This window comes from Pseudochaenichthys georgianus, chromosome 6, assembly GCF_902827115.2.
Source record: "Pseudochaenichthys georgianus chromosome 6, fPseGeo1.2, whole genome shotgun sequence".
NCBI lineage: Eukaryota > Metazoa > Chordata > Actinopteri > Perciformes > Channichthyidae > Pseudochaenichthys > Pseudochaenichthys georgianus.
In genome coordinates this window covers 38,732,706-38,758,819 of record NC_047508.1, presented here as the reverse complement: position 1 = coordinate 38,758,819, position 26,114 = coordinate 38,732,706, and the positions used below count along the sequence as shown (strand labels likewise).

At 43.4% G+C, this 26,114-nt stretch overlaps 1 protein-coding gene across 1 annotated transcript; it reads right to left on the bottom strand.

Annotated features, from left to right (window-relative positions):
• Nucleotides 1–12,615: 12,615 nt before the first annotated feature.
• Nucleotides 12,616–25,942, bottom strand: oaz2a (ornithine decarboxylase antizyme 2a). The gene is given in 6 exon segments (XM_034084791.2): nt 12,616–12,963; nt 13,935–14,020; nt 14,971–15,143; nt 17,021–17,101; nt 17,103–17,169; nt 25,743–25,942. Coding segments are annotated over 6 exon segments (648 nt in total). The 5' UTR covers nt 25,853–25,942; the 3' UTR covers nt 12,616–12,832.
• Nucleotides 25,943–26,114: the final 172 nt, after the last annotated feature.

The window sequence follows — 26,114 nt, the reverse complement described above, 5'->3', positions numbered from 1 at the left end:
GAAATGGAGGGAGGGAGTTACTGTTGTCCAGCTGGGGCTGAATCACCAGAAGCTTCCTCCATCTCCTCCATCTTCTCCATCTTCTCTGAGGAGGTGTTTCTCGCGTCTTTGGCTTTCTTCCTCATCTCCTTCTCTTGCATCTTGCTTATCATTTTCTGCAAGGCAACGTCTCTATCCTCAGTCTCCCCCCTCCTGCGAGAGAAGAAACCTCTGCTCTTATTCTTCATGTGAAGACAGAGGTCTTCCAGAAGTTTTTTTTCCTCCTCCATCTTTTTCTCAGTCGTTGCCCAGCTCAGTCTTCTCTGAGCCAGGTCGTCCCTCTGCTCCTCCACCTGTTCCAGTTGTGTCTCCGTCAGGTGAAGCTTGGTCTCCATGCTCTGGTGTTTCTGGACCAGGTCGTCCTTCTTCTGAGTTACCTCGTTTAATTTGGTCTCCACCAAATTAACCTTGGACTCCCAGCTCTCCTGGTTCAGGGCCAGGTCTTTGGAGAACTTCTTCTTCTGATCTTCCAATTGGTTTTCCAACTGCTTGAAATCCGTCTCCTTGCCTTGGACAAACTGCTCCCAGTTCAGCTGTTTTTCAGCCAGGTCTTTGGAGAACTTCTCCTCCTGCTCTCTCAGCTGTTCTTTCAGCTGTTTGACGTCCGTCTCCCAGCTCAGGTTATTCTCGGCCAGGCGATCTTTCTCCTTTTCCACCTGCTTTAATTTAGCCTCCACCTGTTTGAACTCAGACTCCAAGGTCAGGGTTTCCTTGGTCATGTTGTTCTTTTCCTGAGTCACCTCATCTAGTGTTGTCACCATCTGTTGCTTCTCAGTCTCCCAGGTGTGACTCTTATCGGCCAGGTCTTTGGAGAACTTCTCCTCCTGCTCTCTCAGCTGTTCTTTCAGCTGTTTGATGTCTGTCTCACAGCTCAGGTTATTCTCGGCCAGGCGATCTTTCTCCTTTTCCACCTGCTTTAATTTAGCCTCCACCTGTTTGAACTCAGACTCCAAGGTCAGCGTTTCCTTGGTCATGTTGTTCTTTTCCTGAGTCACCTCATCTAGTGTTGTCACCATCTGTTGCTTCTCAGTCTCCCAGGTGTGACTCTTATCGGCCAGGTCTTTGGAGAACTTCTCCTCCTGCTCTCTCAGCTGTTCCTCCAGATCGCTGTTTCTATCCTCCAAGATGGTCACACACTCAAGGAGTTCTTCCCCTTGTCTCATCAGCTCTTTCATGGTCTCCCCTTTCCTCATCCTCAGTTTGATGATCTCTGGGTCACACTGCAGGGGAACATCATTGTTCACGCTGTCAGATGTCGCCTGGGCCTTCTCGTCTGAGACATTTCCTTTCTCTGCCTCATGCCTTGCCACAATTTGGTCCATCTGCCTCTTGTGTTGGCATTCTGCATTTTCAATATTGCCATTCAGACGGGAGATTTCTGCCTCATGCTCCATGATGGTGTCGACCAGCTTTGTGTTCTCTTTGTGGAGCCCTGAGTCCCTGTACTTCAGGAGCTCCTCAAGACGTTTGATCTTGTCTTTTTGTTTGCGCATACTGTGGCAAAATGTCGTCCTCTCTTCCTGAAATGCCCCATGATACTCCTCCAGGCCGTTTATCTGGCCATTTCTGCAGTGGATCTGCTTGTAAGCTCGATCGGCTTCTGCTCCATGGTCGAATGGCCTCGGGTTTCCCCTCGGGTAGTTCTGGTGGACTCTTCTATCCATGGCACCGTCTGTAGACGTGTGTTGTGCGAAGGTAGAATAATGTATTTCTCTTTGGAAGAAGTGTTCTGTCTGAAGACTGTGGAGGTTGTGAAGGTCGTCTGAATGCGTCTCTGGCTCTGGAGTGAAGAGTGACGAGTGAATGCACTTGAATGCCCTTGCAATCTTCCTTCAGACTCCTGTGACATCATCGTGACATCACAGATGTCTCTGATGTTCTATGACGGAACGCTCATCAAAGCCAATGATGTCATCGCTTCAGTGTGTGAGGATGTCATACGTGATGTCACTGAAATAGTTTGGTTTAGACTTCTGCTGTTGCCATGGAAACACAAACTTGCAATAATAATTTAAAAAAAAATAATACATTTAATTTTATGGCGCTTTTCCTAGTGCTGTTACTATGGAAACACAAACTCGCCATAATAATAATAATAATAATAATAATAATAATAATAATACATGCGACTTGTATAGCGCTTTTCAGGAAACTCAAAGACGGTTTGACCGAGAATGAAAAAAACAACAAAAAAACAAAACAAAGAAAAATACAAAAAGAGATAAACGAAACAGAACATAGGGGGGGGGGGGGGTCAGTGGTTGAATGCAGTGTTGAACAGGTGGGTTTTGAGTGATGTTTTGAATGCGGTGAGGGAAGAAGAATCTCTGATGGATTGGGGTAGTGAGTTCAAGAGGGTGGGTGCAGCAACGGAGAAGGCTCTGCCGCCCCAGGACTTGAGGTTGGTCTGGGTGGGGAGGGACAGGAGGTTGGCAGGAGCAGAGCGGAGGGAGCGAGTGGGAGTGTGTCTGGAGGAGGTCAGTTAGGTGGGTATTAATTAGGTATTAATTATATGTTTTAATTTGAGTGTTTCCTATCCCCTAAACCTCCAGGGATGTACACAGTTTAATACTGGCAACTTCTTATTATGGGAAATATGAAAACGTCTTTTAAAACTACAACTCCCAGTACAGACGTGCCATAGATAGAGAACATGTTGCGAAACACACAATAGCCAGCATGTGTAGTTCTGGGGACGGGGTGGGGAGGGGGGGACGCGGTGGACCCGTTCAAATCCAGTTTTGGACAGTCTGCCGTGGTTCCATCCCATTTCAAGTGCTGTTCGACGCTCTGCACACTCTCCAATCACAGAGCTTGAGGACTATCACGGGGTTTGTCAAGCGGGTGTAATATTCTGTAAAGCAAATGAGCTGCTCGGTCCTGACGGACTCCAACTTGTGTTTATTAATCAAACAGATAAATAAACACAGCAGCAGCCTCATCCGTGGCCGAGGCAAAGCAGCGGGTGTGGGAGAAGTTTGGAGAAGACATGGAGAAGGACTTTTGGGCGGCACAAAAGTTGTTCTGGAAAACTGTCCGACACCTCAGGAGGGGGAAGCAGGGAACCATCCAAGCTGTGTACAGTAAGGATGGGACGTTGTTGACCTCAACTGATGGAGTGTTGGGGCGTTGGAAGGAACACTTTGAGGAACTCCTGAACCCGACAACTCCGCCCTCTATGTTAGAGGCAGAGCTGGAGTATGACGGGGGATCAACACCAATCTCCCGGGGGGAGGTCACTGAGGTCGTCAAACAACTCCACAGTGGCAAAGCCCCGGGGGTGGATGAGATCCGCCCGGAAATGCTGTGGGTGTTGAGGGACTGTCATGGTTGACACGTCTCATCAACGTTGCGTGGAAGTCGGAAACAGTACCGAAGGAGTGGCAGACCGGGGTGGTGGTCCCCCTTTTCAAAAAGGGGGATCAGAGGGTGTGTGCCAATTAGAGAGGCATCACACTACTCAGCCTCCCCGGGAAAGTTTACTCCAAGGTACTCGAAAGGAGGGTCAGGCCGATTGTCGAACCTCAGATTGAGGAGGAACAATGCGGATTCCGTCCTGGTCGTGGAACGACGGATCAGCTTTTTACTCTCGCAAGGATCCTGGAGGGGGCCTGGGAGTACGCTTATCCGGTCTACATGTGTTTTGTAGACTTGGAGAAGGCGTATGACCGGGTTCCCAGGGAGTTACTGTGGGAGGTGCTGCGGGAGTATGGGGTGAGGGGGTCTCTACTCAGGGCCATCCAATCTCTGTACTCCCAAAGCGAGAGCTGTGTCCGGGTCCTCGGCAGGAAGTCGGACCCATTTCCGGTGAGGGTTGGCCTCCGCCAGGGCTGCGCTTTGTCACCAATCCTGTTTGTAATATACATGGATCGGATTTCGAGGCGTAGTCGTGGGGGGGGGGGGGTCTGAAGTTCGGTGGACTAAGGATTGCACCACTGCTTTTTGCAGATGATGTGGTTCTGATGGCTTCATCGGTCTGCGACCTTGAGCACTCACTGGATCGGTTCGCAACCGAGTGTGAAGCGGCTGGGATGAGGATCAGCACCTCCAAATCTGAGGCCATGGTTCTCAGCAGGAAACCGATGGACTGTCCACTCCAAGTAGGGAATGAGTCCTTACCCCAAGTGAAGGAGTTCAAGTATCTCGGGGTCTTGTTCTCGAGTGAGGGAACAATGGAGCGTGAGATGGGCCGGAGAATCGGAGCAGCGGGAGCGGTACTGCAGTCGCTTTACCGCACCGTTGTGACGAAAAGGGAGCTGAGCCAGAAGGCAAAGCTCTCTGTCTACCGGGCCATTGTCGTTCCTACCCTCACCTATGGTCATGAAGGATGGGTCATGACCGAAAGAACGAGATCGCGGATACAAGCGGCCGAGATGGGTTTCCTCCGCCGGGTGGCTGGTGTCTCCCTTAGGGATAAGGTGAGAAGTTCGGTCATCCGGGAGGGACTCGGAGTTGAGCCGCTCTTCCTTCGCGTCGAAAGGAGCCAGTTGAGGTGGTTCGGGCACCTAGTTAGGATGCCACCTGGGCGCCTCCCTAGGGAGGTGTTCCAGGCACGTCCAGCTGGGAAGAGACCAAGGGGTAGACCTAGGACCAGGTGGAGGGATTATATCTCTTCGCTGGCCTGGGAGCGCCTTGGGACCCCCCAGTCAGAGCTGGTTGATGTCGCCAGGGAAAAGAAAGTTTGGGGCTCTCTGCTGGAACTGCTACCCCCGAGACCCGACCACGGATAAGCGGGAGAAGATGGATGGATGGATAAATAAACACAAGGATAATTATGTGTTATTGTTGAGTAAATGGAGAATTGCACAGGGGAAAATAACGTATCTATTGTGGTGATTGACATTATTCACCCACGGATCTATGGGTTAGGGCAGGGGTCTGCAACCTTTTTGACCAAAAGAGCCATTTCGCTTCTTTTTCCAAAACATTTTTTGTCTGGAGCCGCAAAACATATTTCATAGTTTTTTATTGTTATATCAGACAAAAACTACAGTTTTTTGCATTTATTATGCTATTTATTACATTATATAAAACTGTTAACCTCTAATAAGAAACAAAGAACTCTTATAAGGAGAATTAAAAATAATACACAGGCCTACTTTAAAATAAATTAAACACAGCACTTGGGGAGTCCTCTGCACATTTGAAGGGAAAAAAAATATTATTAAAATGGGCCCACTTTGAAATAAATAAAACATATAGCTGCACCCTAAAAAGAGTTAAAGGTAGGGTAGGTAAGGATGGAGAAACCAGCTCGAGTGCGCTAGAATTTGAAAATACACAACCTCTTCCTTCAGACTTCCTCACAGAGCCCCTCCTCCAACACACACGAACGCGCACATGACCAATGAGGGCACGAGATGAGTTTGTGCACAGATGGAAGGCTGACAGGCAGGTAGGCCATCCAGTTACTTTAGCCGGGCTGAGGCAGATGATTGGTCGTGCTTTTTACAGCGCTACGGCTTCCACAGATTAATTTTTGTATGTATTTATTGTCAAAGCATTTCATATATTCATTGCTATCGGGACATTAAGAGCATTCCATGGAATATAACAAAAAGTGTTTTCTGAAATAAATTACATACCCCATTGAATTATGACTGACGATGTCAGCTGTCTTCCTCTCCCTCGTAAAGGCTGCACCACCGTTGACAACTTCTCTCTACATATCAGACATACCGGTAAACCAGCATCGCTTGCTGTGAAAGCAGATAACTCTGTCCACGCAGAATTAAATCCTGTGTTCCTCCGGTACTTTTCTTTGATTTATCCATAGTTCGCTCATTGAGCCGGGGGTTATTCGCCTCCAAGAAAAGGCGCTCGCGCGGGACCGGAGCAGGATGTGACGCATATTTTAGTTGACCTAATTAAAACCGTTTTGTTTTTTATTTATGTGTCACAGTATCACCTCAAAATACAAGATACGAAACATTTTCAACCATGCAACAAAATATAAATAGTCCTACAAATACTTTTATTTTATTTCCTTCTTATTTTTGTCTAAACTCAAGGGAGCCAGAGCAGAGGGCTTAAAGGGCCGCATGCGGCCCGTGGGCCGCGGGTTGCCAACCCCTGACTTAGACAGAGGGAGGGGCAGGATCAGGTTTTGTCCCACATGGCTCTAAACAGCTCAATAGGCACACACTGTAGACCAGAGGTCTTCAACTAAAATTCAACGAGGTCCAGTTAGAGAAAATCTCCCCGTGCAAAGGTCCGGAACATCAAAATGTCTAAGTTGCTTCATGAATTAGTGTGATATATATTGAAGTGACCTGTAGCTTTATCAACGTCTGTATGTAATCAACAACTGACTGCCAATCAAATAAAGAAAGTACAATTAAAAAACAACAATATTTATTGTCAATTAACATTACTTAAATACTGTGGATATGTGTAATGTTTAAATATTGAAGTTAAAAGCATCAATCTGGCACACTTTGAGAGCAACACTGAGAGATCTATGGAGACATCTCTCAACACCCAGATGAAACAGAACTGTAGCATATTTTCCTTTTTGGATATTTTACAAATCACTCCCCTTTTAAACTCTATTCTTGTTATTTTTAACAGCTTTTTTGTTGCTGTCATATAGTATTTTATACCTGTTTTTCATTTAGTCTCATTAATAACTATATTGATCATATCAAGGTGTGCCTTAACCTCACTGAGCTGAGGTTATTTGAGCCTCTCAGGAGAGAGCTCTCTTCCACCTGGTTGTAGAAAAGCTCTTTAAATTCGTTAGCATAGCTAGCTAACCAGATGCTAATAACAACAGATCGCCACTGTGCTTACAACTAAAGACACAGCCACGCAAACACTGCTGTATGTGTACGGCTCCTTATGGGAGCTCTGCTTATGGGTATTGCAATATTTTAAGGGCTGGAGCGGCGTTCCGGTGCTCAGCACTCCTTTCAGACAAGACATACCACGTGAAGACACGTTACGCTCGTGTTGTGTTCATGAACCTGTCCGTGGCCAGGAAAAACAGGTACTCGCTTGTTTAATTATTTTTGCGGTCTAGATTTCTTCTTCTTTTTTGAAGTGAGAAGTTGTCCGTCTGTCGGAATGACTCCCTCCCCCCCACCCCCAAAACGAAAACTCTTCGGTTCTCCACGAATTACACAAGTCACCCAAATCAGCGTTAAAAAAGCGGGAGGCGCCGAAAAATCCCCTATTAATGTATTGATTATAGCTCCGGGTCCGTATATGTCGGCGTCTGGGTCCGCATCCGGACCGCGGTCCGCCTGTTGCCAACCCCCCTGCTGTAGACACTAATTAGAAGAACACATACTAAAACAGCAATGTACAGACGAATCAGATGATTAAACATGATCTTAAAATATATTTTATATATTTTTTAATTTATTTTTTGCATTTTGTTGTAATCATTATTGTAATACTTTCTGCTGACACTAGGTGGGGCTATCCCGTTTGTCCCCCCACTTTACAAATATGTTTATTATTATTTTTGAACGCAGGCCGTCATCGCCACCGAGGAGCACACAGCCTCTGTGAGCGAGAGAGAGAGCTAGGGAGGGAGAGAGAGAGAGAGAGAGAGCGCGAGAGAGCACACCTTTATCTATTTAATATAAAGTAAGAAATCATTCCAATGTGTACTATAGTACAGTAAAAGGGGAGTGATTAGTAAAATATGCATAAATAAAAAGAAAGAATGCTAACTAGGTAACATAAGATAAGAATAAACAAGTTTAAATGATTTGTTATTGGTTGTGATCATATTCTAAAGATGTTTGGATTATTGAAAAGTATACAGCTCCCTTTCATCTGAGTGTTGAGAGCTGTATCCATAAATTCATGTTGTGCTCAAAGTGCACCAGATTGATGCATTTCACTTCAACATTTAAAAAAAAAAATCTTCCCGGGGGAACATGCCCCCGGAACCCCCTAGAGGAGGAGAGGTCCGGACCCCCCTAGAGGAGGTGAGGCCCGTCCACCCCAAAATAAAGTAGGTTAAAATAATTAAATTGCATACATTTTCTTTTAGTAAACACTGAAAACGGGTCCCACAGACCCAAACAGCACACACAGGTTAAAAGTCAGCATATAATAATGTTAAAATGTGCTAAATATATACACTGCAAAAAACAAAAAAAGAGGAGTAAAAGTAGCGCACGACTTGTTTTATTTTTTGAAAGTAGCCCTCACCCTGAAAAAGGTTGGTGACCCCTGCCCCAAAGGGTTAAAGAGGTCTTTCTTTCTTCTTGGAGGTTGTTATTTATGTTTGTGTGCATGTAAATGCACACAAGACACTGGTACTTGCGTACCATGCTGCGAATGGATCTGGCCCTTCCTACATCCAGGACATGGTTAAACCGTACACCCCAGCACGTGCACTACGCTCTGCATCAACCAAACGACTCGCTGCACCCTCGCTGCGAGGGGGACCCAAGTTCCCATCAGCAAAAACACGTGGGTTTGCTATCCTGGCTCCAAAATGGTGGAATGAGCTCCCCATTGAAATCAGGACCGCAGAAAGCTTACACACCTTCCGGCGCAGACTGAAAACTCATCTCTTTCGACTCCACTTCGAGCGATAGAATGACTAACAAAGAACTGCTAACAGAGCACTTATATACTAATAAAGGACTGGCTTAGCCAGTTGAGCAGCACTTGAAACGATTGGCTCTTTGAAACCTGATGTTCTTATATGATTCTGTGTGTGTGTGATTTGTGTCTTCCTGGTCGAATGTACTTATTGTAAGTCGCTTTGGATAAAAGCGTCAGCTAAATGCAATGTAATGTAATGTAAATGGTCTGTGACAGGTCTCTCTTGAAAATGAGACCTTGTGTCTCAATGAGATTTTAAACCTGTAAAAATAAAGGCTAAATAAAATGTAAATAAAGGCTTATTTTCCAAAGTTACCTCCAGAAGAAGTTTCTCAAAAATTGTATTTTGCTCTGACAGGTGTTTGCCTTTCTGAATTGGATCCAATCAGTTGAATTTATCACAGGTGGCTCCAACTAAGTCTAAAAACATCTCACGGTTAATTGAAGACAAGGTGGGGTAGGTAATTTTGGAGGAACCAGCTCGAGTGCGCTCGAATTTGAAAATACACAGCCGGAAAAAAACTGCCACTTCCTTACAGAGCCCCTCCTCCAACACACACGAACGCGCACATGACCAATGAGGGCACGAGATAAATGTGTGCCCCGATGGAAGCCTGACAGGCAGGTAGGCCATCCAGTTATTTTAGCCGGGCCGGCTCAGATGATTGGTCGTGCTTTTTACAGCGCCACGGCTTCCACAGATGACATTTTTTATGTATTTATTGTCAAAGCATTTAATGTATTCATTGCTATCGGGATGTTAAGAGCATTCCATGGAATATAACAAAAAGTGTTTCTGAAATAAATTACCTACCCCACCTTTAACGTACGTAGTGTTGAAACGCTAGCCAATACAGTGTTGCATAGTGATGTCGCTATGTTATGGAAGTAAACAAAGGCGTCCAATGGAGGCGTTTCAGGCAGGGGGGAGAGAAACTCCCTCTGGAGGGATTTTAGCCTTTGCAGACCATTTACTTGCACAGACATATAACTCACTAGAGGAGAGGGAGAACCTGATCTGCTGATATGTGATACCAAACCTCCAGAACCAACAGTTTACAAATGGACCTTGTGGTGAAATATCTTTGTCAACAATACTAGAAAACGTACATCACATTTGATCTGCTCTTCAGTGAGGTGTGCTGCAGTGTCTTATGAGCGGATCAGTACTGACTGCTTTAGACTTACATATTTCTAAGAAATGTGCGCAGTGAGTGGAGCTGATGTGGTAACCGCTCATCTGCCGAGGTGAGTTTATATAAAGGCAAAGTAGGATTAAGGCCAGCAGGGGACTATCTGCCGCTCTGATTTTAGTCCGGGGGATTACTGACTCAGCTCGAATGCCTCACTTCAGATTTTAAACGCACCGTCATGCTGATGGGGATACATACAGAAAGATTCATTCATTTTACAGAGAGGCCTCGAGAGTCTCGAGACACATTTCAGAGGTGCCATTTCATTTGAGCATCCCGAGTGTTCAATTATTCACACTAACTGGGAATTTCCTAGACAGTCTGGATGTGTTGAGCCTAGTTTGTGTCTTTTCAAGTGTTGTTTCGACCCCAAATTGATACCTGCCTCTGTCAATAATCGGAAAATATTTTGAGAATAAATATCCGATTTGTATGTAAATCTATGTCTAAATGGAGTATTCACTTACAAGGCATTACCTCCGTGTTTTGTGCATGTAATACTCATAACCAGGAAATAAAATGTAGGCAAAATACGGCATGAAAATAAAATAACAAAAATATGTCAAATTTAACAGAAATGTATTGTATATTTTTTAGAAAGATAGCGCTTAACAAATAATAAAGCAATAGTAAACAAAGATGTTTCGATGGCGCAATATTTGGCCCGGTGTGTTTGTATTGTGCAAGAAAATTCAGTGAAGAGGAAGAAGTAAACGTTCAAATGTTGGACTTTGTTAAGATAATTGCTCTTTGGTCATTAAGGTTAATTCACTAAACAAAATAAAAACTCAATAGGGCACCTTCAATATGTTGTTTTTTAATATTGTGCATCCTTGCTTGTTAAAGAACTGTATTTTCCCGGGAAATGTTCTCTATTTAGCTTTGTGTTCCTTGTGTTGTTGTTGTGTTTTACGCCTCAGGATGTTAAAGCCATGAGCACACACAGGATGTCTTTTCTCCTTCAGGAGCAGAAAATAAAGGTTTAAAAGCAGGTTGTTGCCGTTAGAGACGCCGATATAGCACAGCTGACTCCACCCTATAAATAGATCTCTAGTTCAAATGACTTTGTTGCAGCGTTTGGCGGGAAGCCAGCGGAGAGTCGAACTAGCTGGAGATTAGCGCCTGACTTCACAACAACAAATGATCACAGCAGGATCAAAAAACAAACCAAAAGCAATCATTAAGATAATTTTTTTTATTGTTTTTCCCCCAAGACAAAGAAATCCAAAGTATACAAGAGTGGATTGTCATTAAATGGCTAGCTAGGTCACTGAGGACACACAATAAATCCCTAATCTATCACAGTACACATTAGAGAAATATACATACATACAAATATACCTCTGAGAAAACTCATTTATTGACATTTCCTATCAGCTTATAGTCAGGGGCTCAATCAGTAGCAATGAAGACCATGAAGTGAAGACATGCTGAAGAATAAAGCCCCCCCCCCATCCTATCCTATATGGAAGAGACTACTCTGAGGCATGGGGAATGTACGTTAATATTGCTTTACATACCATAGGCTTACATCCGCTGACTATCGAACCAGCTTTTTACAGACAGGGTGGATTCTTTGGCGTTTTTTTATTTGGACTCTTATTGCATATAGGGTGTTCACCGGCTTCTGTTGTACCTCTACAATGAGCTCCTTTCCTCACATTATAGCGCGGGTCTGAATCAGCATGACACATGGAAAATAGACACATTCCTCAATAAGACTGAAGTATAAAATATGAACACTGCACTCGTTTCAATCGAGCGTTCGACTGCTTTGACTCTACTCGCTGAAGGAAGCCCCAGTGTGTGTCTTCGTGGATCCTAAATGGATATTTCTACGTAAAATAACATGTGTTGTACAGAACATAAAGAACTTGTATGTAATTCCTGCTTTCACTACATCGATAAGAAATTAAGTCGCAGCTTGAAAAATGTTTCTTAACGTGTTTTTTTCCCATCCAGATTCATACCGATGTTTAACTCCGAATGTGACGTCAGGGAAATACACGAGGCAACACGCTGCGGCAGGATTAAAACATTATGTGTACATTTAAATGCAAAGCTTCTCTTTAAACCGGACCCTCTTACACCAACAATTATTAAGATGACAGTCTTTGAAAAAAAACAAAGTGACTCGAAGCAGTGGTTTCTGTGTGTGACCACAGTGGGGCCGCTCTGCTCTCCCTCCCGTCTGAGTGACAGGTTGATTATCACCAAGAGGAGGAAGAGGAGGAGGAGGAGGAAGGTGGTTGACCTCCACGAGCTGACAGCCAGCCTGGTGTGACATCTCAACAAACCGGCTGCTTTGTACACCCTTAGAATAACAGGGTTTCTCCCCGTGTGTGGCTACAGAGCTAGACAGGTGCTGGAATGATGACGAGTCAGGAGGAAGAGTAGAGTAATGCTTACATGGGCTATAATGTCGAATGCATCAAATCAGGCTGTCACCCATCTTTTTCATAAAGTGAAACAACATTTTATTGAAATACCATTCACCACCATTCCCTCTTTGTATCCCTACCAAACACAGCTTGCATGATATAGCGCACACAAAGTCTGTTTCTCAAAGCGGAAGCCGTCTGGAGAGATATGCTGCATTTTAATGTAAAACACGCCTTCTCCCCAATACCAAACTGCTTTCTTGATGGCAGCGAAAATATATAACGTGGCCGAGAGAGGAGCCACGCGGCGGGGAAAATAAAGAAATAGCCCAAATCCCAAGATGCACCGAATGGTTTAGTTCAATCTGTCGCTCCCTGTAAATCCAATCTGCAGATCTCCTCTGGGAGGGAGGAGGAGGAGGGGAGGAGGGGAGGAGGAGGAGGGGAGGAGGAGTCTGCGTCACATGGAAATCCCAATCCCCCTTAAATCACCAGTCTATAAAAAAAAAAGAAGAAGGTGACACCTCGTCCAAGTGAGTGATTGTTTGGGAGGTTGGTGTCAGATTGAAAGGAGAGAACAGGCAGAAGGTGTGTTTCTATGGGGGGGGGGGGGGGGGTGTAGGGTGGGAGAGGGAGTTGTCACGGCGACAGTCACTCCTCGTCTGAGCTGCTCTTGTCCAGAGAGTAAACCATGAAAGCCAGATCGGGCCGGGCCGGTACCATGGGGTGTCCCGGCTTCACCATCTCAAAGCCGATGAAGTGGAACGTCCTGAAGATGGTCGCTGAGGGGGGGAGGGGGAGGGGGGGGGGACAGGAAGAGAGGGGCAGACGTTTAGCTGAATACCTCAGAGCTGAACATATTCTCATCGCACATATTTATACTTTCGACACTGCAGGTTAACTAGTTGGGTATCTAAGACAGGAATGTCCGGTTGTCTTGTTTGTCCAAATATTGTCCCGTGTGTATGTCCTTATGCAAGACAATGCTTTTGCTTCTACGGATTATCTTTGCCATCTGTAACCATGTCTGAGGACATATCGCCCGGCAGCGGCTCAGTCAGTGGACTGGGAGCCGTAGGGTCGCCGGTTCAAGTCCCCGACCAGACCTAAAAATGAAGTGTGGACTGCTATTTGGAGAGGTCCCAGTTCACCTCCTGCCCTGCCGTGGTGCCCTTGAGCAAGGCACCGGACACCCCCCTTCCCCCCTCACTCCCACTGCTCCCCGGGCGCTGTGCACTAGCTGCCCACTGCTCCTAGCACTAGACTCCTGGTGCTAGGATGGGTTAGAAGCAGAGAACACATGTCACTGTCTGCGCTGTGCGCTCTGCATGTGGGACCATCAATCACCCCTCCCGTTCTAATTCTAATATTGATTTGAATGTTATGCTAAAGTTTCCTTTCATCGTGTCTTAAGCTGCTGCGATGCAAGAAACATTTCAGACTTGTTCTAACAATAAAGTATTATTTTATCGTATCATAAATTACAGCTGTGATGAACAGCTTGGCACGGATGACACGAACAAGACATAACATGTTGAGCAATGAGGCTTTCAAAAGATGTGGTATTTGTATTTTTTTCAACTTCAGAATGTTCCGTTTTCTCTGCACTTCCTAAAAGCTGCCTCGTCAACAACAACGTGTTTCCTCATATGTGGAAATCCATTTAGTCAAATCTATATTATTGATGTTTTTTAAACTCAATTAAAAAAGGTTTTGAAAAGCGACCCCTGCCGTTTATAAAAAGAGCTCTTACATCGATCCTCTCTCTTTTTATGGAACCACAGGAACACGTAGTTAACTTTCAGCTTCTCCTCCACAAACTCGAGCAGAGCAGTCAGCCTGAGGAAGAAGCAGAGAGAGAACGAGATTATTCTCTTCAACCGTTATCTTTATAACCTCTTTGTGATTTAACAATGTTGTCATTGTGACATTCATACCGAACACGCATATTGAATCATCGAAGGAAGAGCGGCACAGAGAGAGAGAGAACCCGTTTGTAAACACGGAGAGGTGAATACGCACAGTGTTTGGTTTCCCCCTCTTTACATAACTGCTGCAGCTTTACATACATGCTGCAGAGCTGTGTGCCCGCAGCGGGAAGGTTACTCTGCTCTGGCATCGATTACTCTGCTCTGGCATCGATTACTCTGCTCTGGCATCGATTACAGCAGCACAAAGCCAGGCCGTGGAAACCAAACGTATTGGCATTCATTTCATCTGAGACGCGCCGATGGTCTCAAAACACGATCCTGGCGTACGATGTTAAAACCGTACGGTGTGCAGACATTGCTCTGGACATGAGGGCTATTTATATTCAAACACACTTCGGACTCTAACGCCCCTCGTTGTTAAATACCAACCAACTATGTGCGATATGTGCAATAACATGCCGTTAATAACTGCGGTATACACCTGGCTGCTAAATCCTCAGAACTGTTACAGGATGTGCTTTTTGTAAATTGTGTAACTCTTTTTATTGTAATTTATTTTGTGTCTGTAATACTCTTGTATGCATGCTTCTTCGGTAACAATGTAAATGTCCCCTCTGTGGGGCTAATAAAGGTTTTCTCATTCTGATATCTTGCACTTAATGATATCATTTAATTCCTTTAGAGGGAAAGCAATATTCTAAAATCTCCCCAGTGGGCTGGAACGTTTTTTTGAGAATTTGACAACTTTAATAACATTTTTCAAACCTGAAGATATCAATACATTCAGTCCCCTAGCATTTAATATCATGGAAACCCATCAGGGGGTGTTATGAGTTAGGGGTCTTAAGGAATCCTCACCCCTCTTTGCTGCCGTCCACCAGCACCCCGGCAGGGACCTCCAGGAAGAGGCAGTCTCTGGATAGAAACGTATCCCAGGAGGCCGAGCGGCGCTCATTCAGCTGGTAATGGAAGCGTAGAAAAGAGGGGGTCCCACTCGCTGCAGTGGCCTGTGTTACTGTCAACTTCTCATCCTGGATCAAAAGAGATGGAACACAGAAGAAAGACACATTTCATTAATACATTCGATTTGATCTTTTGGATTGAATGCAAATACCTTTCTTTGTTCTTAACTTAAAACAGACACTCACGTTTGAGCTGTGGTCACATAACGGGCTTAATCATTTTCAGCATTTTCTCTTTTTCTTAACTCTCAAATCAAAAGACAGATTTGTTTTAGCCTTCTACGTCAGAAAACATAATCATTTCTATATAAATGATGCATTAAAAACTGCTGCATTTTAGTAGCGATCATTTATCACCGGCCGGATAACCAAGGGAAATCTTTTATGTTTTTCTTTCACTCAATAACAATGATCAATACTTAACTAGTAACTTATGGGGTTCATTAATGTGGGCGGGAACTCCGTGGCTCTGAGAGGCTGTTTACAACTGAGCTGCAATCTGATTGGACAAACAAAGCAGGCTAATCTGAGCTGGAGATACTGACTTGCAGTAAATGTGTGAATGAGGGATAGAGGAGGCATTGAAACTGCCTCATTACGGCACCGTGCTAAAAAGCACAGAACAAACACCGTTCTGTTGATAAAGAGACAATTACCGTATTTACCCGAATATACGACGACCCCTCTTTTTCAAGACCAATTTTTAAGGCTCGCCATTTTCTAACGTTACACTCAGCAACTTCATATTTCTTTGCTGCGTGACAGCTGTTTGATGACTCGGCTTCATTGATCACCATTATCTTAAAATTGGCATCGTAACTTCCTTGTTTATTAACTCGCCCTACGTTTGAGCCACTTTGTTCGAGTTGTTTCTCTCCATCTCTACCTCTCCAGGCACCCGTTGCTGTGTACCGTTACCGTACTTTAAGACGGTGTCTCGCTTGGGGGAACACTCGTTTGGAGCGATCTGTTGTTGTGACTTGTGTTCGGGTCAATACGTTATATACGGCAGTGGCGGACTGGCCATCGGGACGTTTGGGACCGGTGGGCCGGTACTGAAGTGGGCCGGTCGGACGATGTGGGCCGGTCGGATAAGTCACTATCCCCCTCCCGTTAGCAATTTACTAGCGGTATTTACTTGCGGTACCGAGGTGGGCCGGCGGTACCGAAGTGAGCCGGTCGAGAGTCTGATTTCCCAGTCCGCCCCTGATACACGGGATATGTTATTGTTTATTTGTGTTGTACTCCATACTTGGGAGTGATGGCATGTTGAGGGTGCAGTGTTTTTATTTGATACAGTGACTGTAACTAACTACATCACTGGGCTCTTCAAACTTTAAAAATGAAAGTATGAAAGACAGCTGTCTGCCTTTGAGTGGGTCTCTAAAGAGTGAAACAGGAAGTGGTTTTGTCTGTGTGGATATCGTGCGAGCAGCCTGTGAGTCTTCATGTCTAACTGACGTGCGGTTGAAACCACTTCTGGTTTTATGAACTGACAAAGATACAAGTCTTTCGATTTTGGGCTTGGCAAATGATTTGGTTATTACGGCATTAGACAGGTTTGCACGAGTTCTGTGTGGAACCTGATGAGGAGACAGTCAGACACACACACACACACACACACTTTCAGAACTAACTTGCTTTAAAAAAAAAAAATGTTTCAAGTCAAATAAAAGTCTTTAAAATACAAATGAAACACACACACTTTTATCATTTGACTCTTCTAATAAGCGTTGTTTTCCCTCTTTATCACAGAATGAATGAGACAATAATGGGCCGGATACTTTAACTTTAAACTCGACCAAAACATCCCTTAGTGCGATGCGTGCCCGTTCCAGCAGAACGTTGTGTAATGGGGCCAGATGTCATGTGTGTATGTTATTGTCCCATGTTTCACCAGTAAGCGTTACAGCTGTGTGTAGTTGTGTGAAGTTGAGCACCGTCACCTTGTGGAGCTGCACGCCGACGGAGTGATCCCTTGCAGTCCCTCGCCCACCCGGGATCTTTAATTGTGGGTGAGGGGCATCAGGAGCACCACTGAGGCCCCGGAGACTGAGGGATTGAGCTGGAAAGCCGAGACCCCGATAACCAGGAACTGTGGAGAGGAGAGGAATTGGTCAGGACTTCCTCAAAATACCTTTCTGCACATAAAAGGTTTTCGACTCTCTGCAGCTGCAACATCCCTATCCCCTAATAGCAACAACACAACCCTGGCAAGATGAAGTATTGTGTGTTTATGTGTGTAACTAACTTCATCGGAACACAATAGTCCGTTATGCTGGAATAAGGTATCCGTAGACCTTTCTATGAGACAACTTTATTTACCCAACAGCTCTTCAGCCATGTTACATACATACTTCTAGATGCAGGCTTAGGCTTACACACACACACACACACACACACACACACACACACACACACACACACACACACACACACACACACACACACACACACACACACACACACACACACACACACACACACACACACACACACACACACACACACACACACACACACACACACACACACACACACACACACACACACACACACACACACACACACACACACACTACTCAGTGTCACTCCGCGCCACATCAGTAACATCTTGATAGTATATGTGCACGACACTATATACTGCAACACACTTATCTCATGGCATCGTTACAACTATACTAAGAGGCAGAAACAGGCCAGACAAGGTGCGAGACCGTATGGATGGTGTTGTGTTAACCAAACACTCAATCTGTCAAATAATCTGCAACGAAGATAATCGCAAAGTAGTTCAGAACAGAACGTCGGTATATATATATATAACTCAAACTCCACCGGGCGCCTGACGCTGTCCTACTCTCCCTCAGATACTGATGTTAGGCTCCGAGTGTGTTGCCTCACACTTAGCCCCTCTTCATTAAGCCCTTCCCTGTAATTAGCCAACACAAAGCACCTGTGGCAACAACGTGCTCCACCAATGACGTGTCAGGGACTTAACATGTTTATACTGCTTTGTTTCCTCAGAATCCAACAATTATCTATTCAAAATTCGAAGAATCCTGGCTTTGACATAATACATTCCTCTCGTGTGACTTTAGTCCTAGAATCAATATGGCGTCAGACAGAGACCAGACAAGCCTCTAATCAGAAGGAACTAACTCCTTGGCCTTAAACATGAGACACGGAGCTCCAAGTAGTCCAGTCAGGTTGGCTATATATATAGATTCAGGCGTTTTACTCCCACCCTGTGACCACAATTCAAAGACATCATAAAACACGAGGCAAGAGCGAGCATGTGATGTGGGCGGGCCCCGACAAGTTTCAGTCTATTGGCTCCATCACGGGGCTGACTGTTTAAGAGCCCATGGTTTATTGACTGCACTCAAAGAGTTCCTGATGCCGTGTGTGCGTGATCTGTAAGGCATGCATCACAACAAGCACATGATCTGTAAACACCTCTGCAAATAGCTGGAGAGGCTTTTGGGAACACTCATCTCTGGTGTTTTGAGTTAGTCGTGCTACTCAAACCAGACATGATGGCAGAAGGCCGACGCTGCCTGCACATGAGGGCTGTGGATGCTCAGTTTGTTAAATGTTGGCCTTTCAGATCATAAATAGCTTTCCCAGAATGCCTTAGCTGAGCCTGAGAGATTGACGCACCTAAAGCTAACAATTATGATGTGCAATCTCCTGTTTGAAGTTCACCGACTTGTTTTTGAGTAAATATACAGATATGTACACAGTAAAACATCAGATACATGTGACTTTGTTTTTGTGAAAAGGAAAGAGCTGTGCAGCCAGTTTCCCTCAGAGCAGACAGGTAACCCGGACAACCGGATCTGCATAGCTACGAGCCAACAGGGTGGAGCAATGTAAAAAACAAAAGGTCATTATGTCACCTGTTTCCCTGTTTCATCATTTCTTGGTGTTGACTTTGAAAACAACAATATTGACTTTCAACTTACCTGAACAGTTCAGAAATACCTCGACACATTTTCATTCTTTTCTAAGTTTTATGGAATCATTTACTTGTTTGTTTTTTGAGGTAATGAGTGGGGATGCGATATTATTTGAGGACATCTGTTTTATTTATGAATTGCTTGTTTTATTTAATTGATCTATTATGCCTTTTATTTTAATGTAAAGAATAACGTATGTGTATTATTTATTAGTTTTGTTGTTTGGAAAAAATGAAACTGTGTAACATGTTGAAATGCTTAAAGGTCACCCATCATGCTAGTTTTATGCAATAGCATAGGTCTCAGATATATACAAATATATAAAAAGATAAATTTTATGAAGTGTTTAGCTCAAAATACCAAACAGATCACCCATTCTAGCCCTCCATTTCACTTCCTGTTTCAAAAGTGCTGATTTGGGTATAAAGCTTTAAAAAAAAAAAAAATTATACAAAATAAAAGAGGAGGGTCTGAGCTCATGCGGGACCCGGCAGCTACTGTCCAAACTAAATGCTGCGGTGATGAAACGCCATATCATGGATTATCAAGGATTCTCTCTGAAACAGTCTGGAGCTCAAAGGCTTTCTCTCTTGCCGGTTATACCACAAGGTGAGTTCCTTTTTACTTCCTGCTTCTTCACACACATGCTCTCCAGTACAGGTTAGCGATGCTAATGTGAACACCGACCATATTACGTCCACAGTCGGGCATTGTTTCTGATAGCAACGTTTCTGATTGGGCCGTGGGTCCACATTTCAGATATTACGTCATATCGGACGCAAATCTGGATCAACTCCGTTGTAGCCCCATTTTTAGAGATGTGGGTACGGAGGAAAAGAGAGAGGGTTTTATTTTCTGACGCTGCGTGAGTTCCCCGATGCACCGGGGACACATATTGATGTATAAAAGACATCAAAAAGTGCATTTAGCATGATAGGTCCCCTTTAAAGTAAAGTATTGCAGGCCCCACTCACTCATTAAAAATAATAATTATGCTAAAATAAGTGGTTGCTTTATTTGGTAGTGAGAATGATTTTTGGTTGCAACAATAATAGAAAACATTCTCAATTGGCAAAACAAATCCTGCTTTGAAAAGTATTAAAACATTTAATGTTTTACCAGTTAAATGTTTCTTAAATATCAAAAGTAAAAGCAGTATTTATGCAGCAGAACGGCTGCTGACAACATCATAATAAAATGACTTGTATTATTAAAGATGCATGAATTTATAAGGAGCTTTAAACTGTGGTTTAATCTATAAGATTTGATTAACTCATCATAAGTTTTTAAGTTTTAAGCATACATATAGTTGGACTACATGTAGAAATACTTGAAGTACCTTAACATTATAGGTGCAGTACTTGAGTACACGATGTACTTACATAACTTAAATTCCTCTACTGACTTATTTTAAACACACGAGAAATACCGTGAATCTGAAATACATGCATGCAATGTAAGGACCAGGAATCATTTAAACATCTACCAGAATTTAGTGTAGAAACGATTCTGGTAGTCTGGAGTTTCTTATTTATTCCACAGAAACAAAAGTGATCCGTGTTTTGCGATGGCAGGTAGGACAGATGGAGGGAGAGATTAGCACGCTCGCCAAGATGTCAAGACCAGCTTCTCTCTTTCCATCTTCCCCTCCAGATCAGACAGGAGAGCCCGTCCTTGATGGAAATGCCAGCTTGTTTTGAAAGACGACACTTTGGTATTCTGACATTTCAGACACACTTTAAGCAACTCTCCTCCTCCTCGCCCCCCTGTGCCACGATGCCCCTCTAGCTTCTGCCTGTAGCCCACCAAAAGGTCACGAGGTTACCCTAAAAACAGAATGTAGGTTACCGTTTAAGAAGGTCAACTCTATGGCTGAAAAGGCGTGCAGCACTCTGTGAAGGCCACACACACACGCACACACACCACGTATACATCACTTCAGGGGACATTACATTGACTTACATGCATTTACTGGAGACTTATCCTAACCTTAACCCTAACCAAGTCTTCACCCTAAAATTAATGATCCCCCTCATGGGGACCTCCATTTTGTCCCCATAAGGGAGGCGAGTCCCCACACGTGACTATGTAAACAGATGTAGGTCCCCACAAGTATAGTAATCACACACACACACACACACACACACACACACACACACACACACACACACACACACACACACACACACACACACACACACACACACACACACACACACACACACACACACACACACACACACACACACACACACACACACACACACACACACACACACGGCCTGTATTAATATGCTGGTGAGGATTGAATCATCTGTGTGTCAAAGAGAGACTCAAAGATGCCAAGTGCGTCATTGTCCAGTTCTGCCAGGCCTCGAGGGCGAGGACGCGCAACAGGAACATGTTTTTTAGGATTAATGCTTCCACTGCCTGCTCCCTGAACCGAGTTGTTTTGAGAGCTGGTTTCAGGTGAATTGTTTCGGGTCCCAGTTCAGCTGCTAGCCAAGAAACACACAACTCAACTAAAACAGGAAGTGCTCTGGCAGGTTCTCCAATAATCCTGAGACACACCAAACCAACTTCTTACAGTATAATGACCGGCTTAGTGATGGAAAAAGACCCAACTTAAACTCAGATTGTCAACACAAACAAGGCTGGTAACCCCAGAAATGGTTAAGGCGGATACATAAACATTAACAACGCATTGCTGGTGAAAGAAAGTAAACAGGAGAGTCCTCAGACCGCTTCCTATCCCTGGGAGGTTGGCAGAGCAGTGTGTCGGAAATATGTAGAGACAGAAACAGGACGCAAAACAAATGCTCCTACTGTGGATGGACGTATCCCTGTCAAAACATCAGGCTCTGACAAACTGTGGCTGTGCAAGGCTGGTTTAGACTCACAGAAAACAACACACACAACAAGACCAGTCTAAATAACCAGGCCAGCGAAGAGCAAGATATTCAAATGAGCAAAGTGTCGAAGCCAAAGGACAACAGTGAGAATGGCTGAGTAGTTAACATGTGAGAAGGAAGGGTTACCACTTTGGGAGGCTAGAATTAGGGCGGGGCAACATATCAATATTATATCGATGTTGTGGTCAGACTAGATGTTGTGTTCATTTTATCGATATCACCAAGTCTAAAGTAGAAAGATATTCTTTATGTAGTAATAATAATAAAACAAATCCACATCAACCGAAACCAACCAAACAGGCAGCACTTGTATGGAGCATGTGGCAGTTAAAAAACATCCCTCATAGACATGTGCCACACCCGACCCGATACACAGGAGGACTTTTTGTTTGTGGTTTCTGATTCCAGCGCAGGCTTTGTCAGCACAGGCACCGCCTGTGGCAACACAAAACAACAGTACGATACCAAACTGAGGGAATCAGCAAACAAGGCTGTAAATCACAATCTTATCACCGCAGCATTTCGGTCTGCTTGTTTGTTGCCTGTTTTCGAAAACAGGCAAAAACATGAAGCCGTCAACCCTCCAGCAGAAAGGGTGTGTCTGGCATGTGTGTGTGTGTGTGTGTGTGTGTGTGTGTGTGTGTGTGTGTGTGTGTGTGTGTGTGTGTGTGTGTGTGTGTGTGTGTGTGTGTGTGTGTGTGTGTGTGTGTGTGTGTGTGTGTGTGTGTGTGTGTGTGTGTGTGTGTGTGTGTGTGTGTGTGTGTGTGTGTGTGTGTGTGTGTGTGTGTGTGTGTGTGTGTGGGCGATGATGTGCCACATTAAATGTTAGTAGGGTTAAACAGCCATGCAATGATCATAGCAGGATAACAGTCTGACAAAATGTCAGAGTAGGGGGGCTGTCGAAAGATAAAGTTGACCATAGAAAAATAAATGTTCCCAACTTTCTCACCTTATTAATATCTAAAAAAATGATTAGAGCTGAAATAATCAGTCCATTAAGACAACCTGTTTTGAGTATCAACAATAGCTGATTGATTGATGGGTAAATAATCATTACTTGCAGCTCTGTAAGCGTTTGTTTTGTGCATGTGAAGAGCCTCTTAAAGTTATGTGGTCATTGTGCAGACATTTCCTCCCGTGCATGTGGTCACTTCAAGCACATCTGCACTTTGTTACTGGTACTGCACATGCAGTCTGAGGTCTGCCTCACAGCCCTGTCTGCAGTTTCAAAATAAACGCTGAGGTTATAATCTCACGATCACAACTGAAACCGGATGGAACAGTTTCGTTTTTCAATTCGGAAAACGCTTAAGTCGCTTAAAGTGGCACGACGTTATACTCAGGTAGGTCAGGTTAGATAATCCAGCTGTTTCTGAGTGAATGCGGCCATGTAACACACACACACACACACACACACACACACACACACACACACACACGCGCACACGCACACGCACACGCACAGAGAAGGGGAGGAGGTTATGCAACCAGGCTGATGTAGGCCAGTTGATGCCTTTAGCTGACATGGCCATAACAGAGGGAGAGCTAATATGGTCACAGAGAGGCATCGATGGACCTCTCCCTCGCTGCCTGGCAGATGATAAAACTCAAGGCCTCTGTTTTTGTAAACAGCAAGAAAACACACTACAATCGAGCCATGCATTTGATCATAAAAAACGTTAGCTTAGATAACCATGAGTATCACCTCTCACATATAAAAGTAATGCTAATTAAATACATATTACTGACACAGCAACACCACATCAACTGTTTGTTTCTCCAAACCGCTTGGTATGTATCTTGGATGCAGTCATTTTGTAATCAAGGATCCTTGTTATAAATATATTTATCTATTTATCGAAAACAATATATGTCAAACTAAAATGTAACTGACTGACGGTATTACACTGAGAAGTCTGTTTTCTTTTCAACCAACAAAACTACTACTTTTACAGATAAAGTAAAGAACAAACTATTGTATGAATAAAGTCAACAATGAATCATAAATTAAAGGGTACCACTTTACAATAAGACTACCCTTATAAAGGATTCATAAAGGGTTTATAATTAGGTTCTAAACACTTTATTAATCATTAAGAACCTTTTATAAACCAGTTCTAACAGTTTGCATACATCAACACAGGCTCACTATTTGGCAAGATGACCAAGCCTTATATTGGCACTAGCTTACTTCGTCTTCTTCATCAGCCAGCATCCTTGGTATCTGTTGTTCACCGAGTTGAATCTCCCCCTATCCATCTTGATGTTTCTTATGACCATTTATTTACGAGTTACTAACATTTATAACGGCCAAAAGGGAGCCCTATTGTAAAGTGTAAAACCCATTCCCCTTTATGAATGAGTTACTACCATTACTAATAAGGCTTAGCAGCACAGATACATGTGGGCTCTCTATTTCGCAAGCAACCGGTCAGTCGCCCTGTTTATCTTATGTCTTATTAATGATTTATAAAGTGTTCACAACCTAATTAATAAATGAATTACAAACTATTTGTAAACCCTTTATAAGGGTAGTCTTATTGTAAAGTGGTACCGATTAAAGTGTCTGTTGGTTGCAGTCTTTTGTCAAGGGCTTGCCGGTTCCCCTATAATACTTTGGAGTTAACTAGCTGTGATGGAGATTTAGATTTGAAATAGGTTTCCTGTCTAGGGTTTTGAAGTATTCTAGAAAACTTGAATAGCCCTGTTGCCTCCGACGTCCAATTCAGAAATGAGTAATGGTATATTTCACTTCCACTTTGCACAGTCATATGTTAATGGGTCCTTCCTTTGTTTAACATGATTAAAAAACACATTGCCAAATAGCTCTCGTGCAACTTCCTGAATTATTGAGAGGCTCGTGTTCATGTCTGTTTACTGCACATTATCTGCAGTGGTGAAATGAAACCAAGTTCATTTACTGAAGTACTGAATACAATTTTGAGGTACTTTTATTTAGTATTTCTACAGGGAAATGAGTCCCACCTTTACCAGCTGCAACTTTAAATTGACTACAAAACTTTTTCCCATTTAACAGAGTCATTCTTTCACTGCAGTATTGCTTGTTTTACTTGTACCAGTGGTGTAAGTACATTTACTCAAGTACTGTACTTAAGTACTATTTTGAGAGACTTGTTACTTTGTGTAACTCAGAGGGGAAAATCGTACTTAGTTACTTTGAAGATTTTGATTATGAATGTGAAATATAATCAACACTTAAATAAGACTTTAGTTACACATGGAATACATTAACAAGCTACCTTACAGTAAACAAAGTCATTAAAACTAGCTCTACCTTTGCCATCTCTGATAAACACATTCATATTTATAATCTAAACATATCATGATATATATTATTATGAAATGGGCAAATCTGCATAATAAGTACTTTTACTTTTGGTACTTTAAGTCTATTTTGATGCCAACACTTTTAAACTTGTACTTGAACTTGTACCTTATGAATACACTTAAGTACAAGTTGTACTTGTAACAGAGTATTACAACCCTCTGGTACTTCTACTTTTACTAAAGTACAAGATCTGAGTACTTCTCCCAACTCTGGTGAAGGTACTGAGTTACATTACAGCTCTGTTTATGTGCATTTATTCCCTGCTTTTGGCGAGTTAGCTAAAACTACCTAAAAAAGTTTAACTTGTTTTTTTATAAACAAGTACTACTTTAGGGAAGTTTGTGAACTCCATAACAAGTTAAACAAACTACTAAGTTTGACTAACTTGCACAATTGACACAACCAACGTCTCCTCGATTTTTCTAGAAGAATATCAGCATCCTCCTACCTTTCCTCTGTGTTCAGCATGATAGCTTCGAGGAAACACGGGTCTTTCGGTCCTTTTTGACAACTAAAAATATTACTGTTCGATAAAAACTCGACAGAATAGTTCACCATTCGTAAATGAAGTAAAGCCTTGTCGAAAGTGGATGTTTCTAGCGCTGTTATGAAGGTCAGGTTTACACACCGCTCTGCTGCAGCAGCAAGTCTGCGATCCTCCGACACGGAGGGGGTATTTATAGCCGCAGCAAGGCATCATGGGTAATCCCAGAAAGTAAACAAACTGCCAAAAACGGGTTGAAAACAAATATTAAAAGCAATTACCTCAGAATATTTATGAAAATCATGTTTAATTTTAAGGATACCTAATAATAATAAT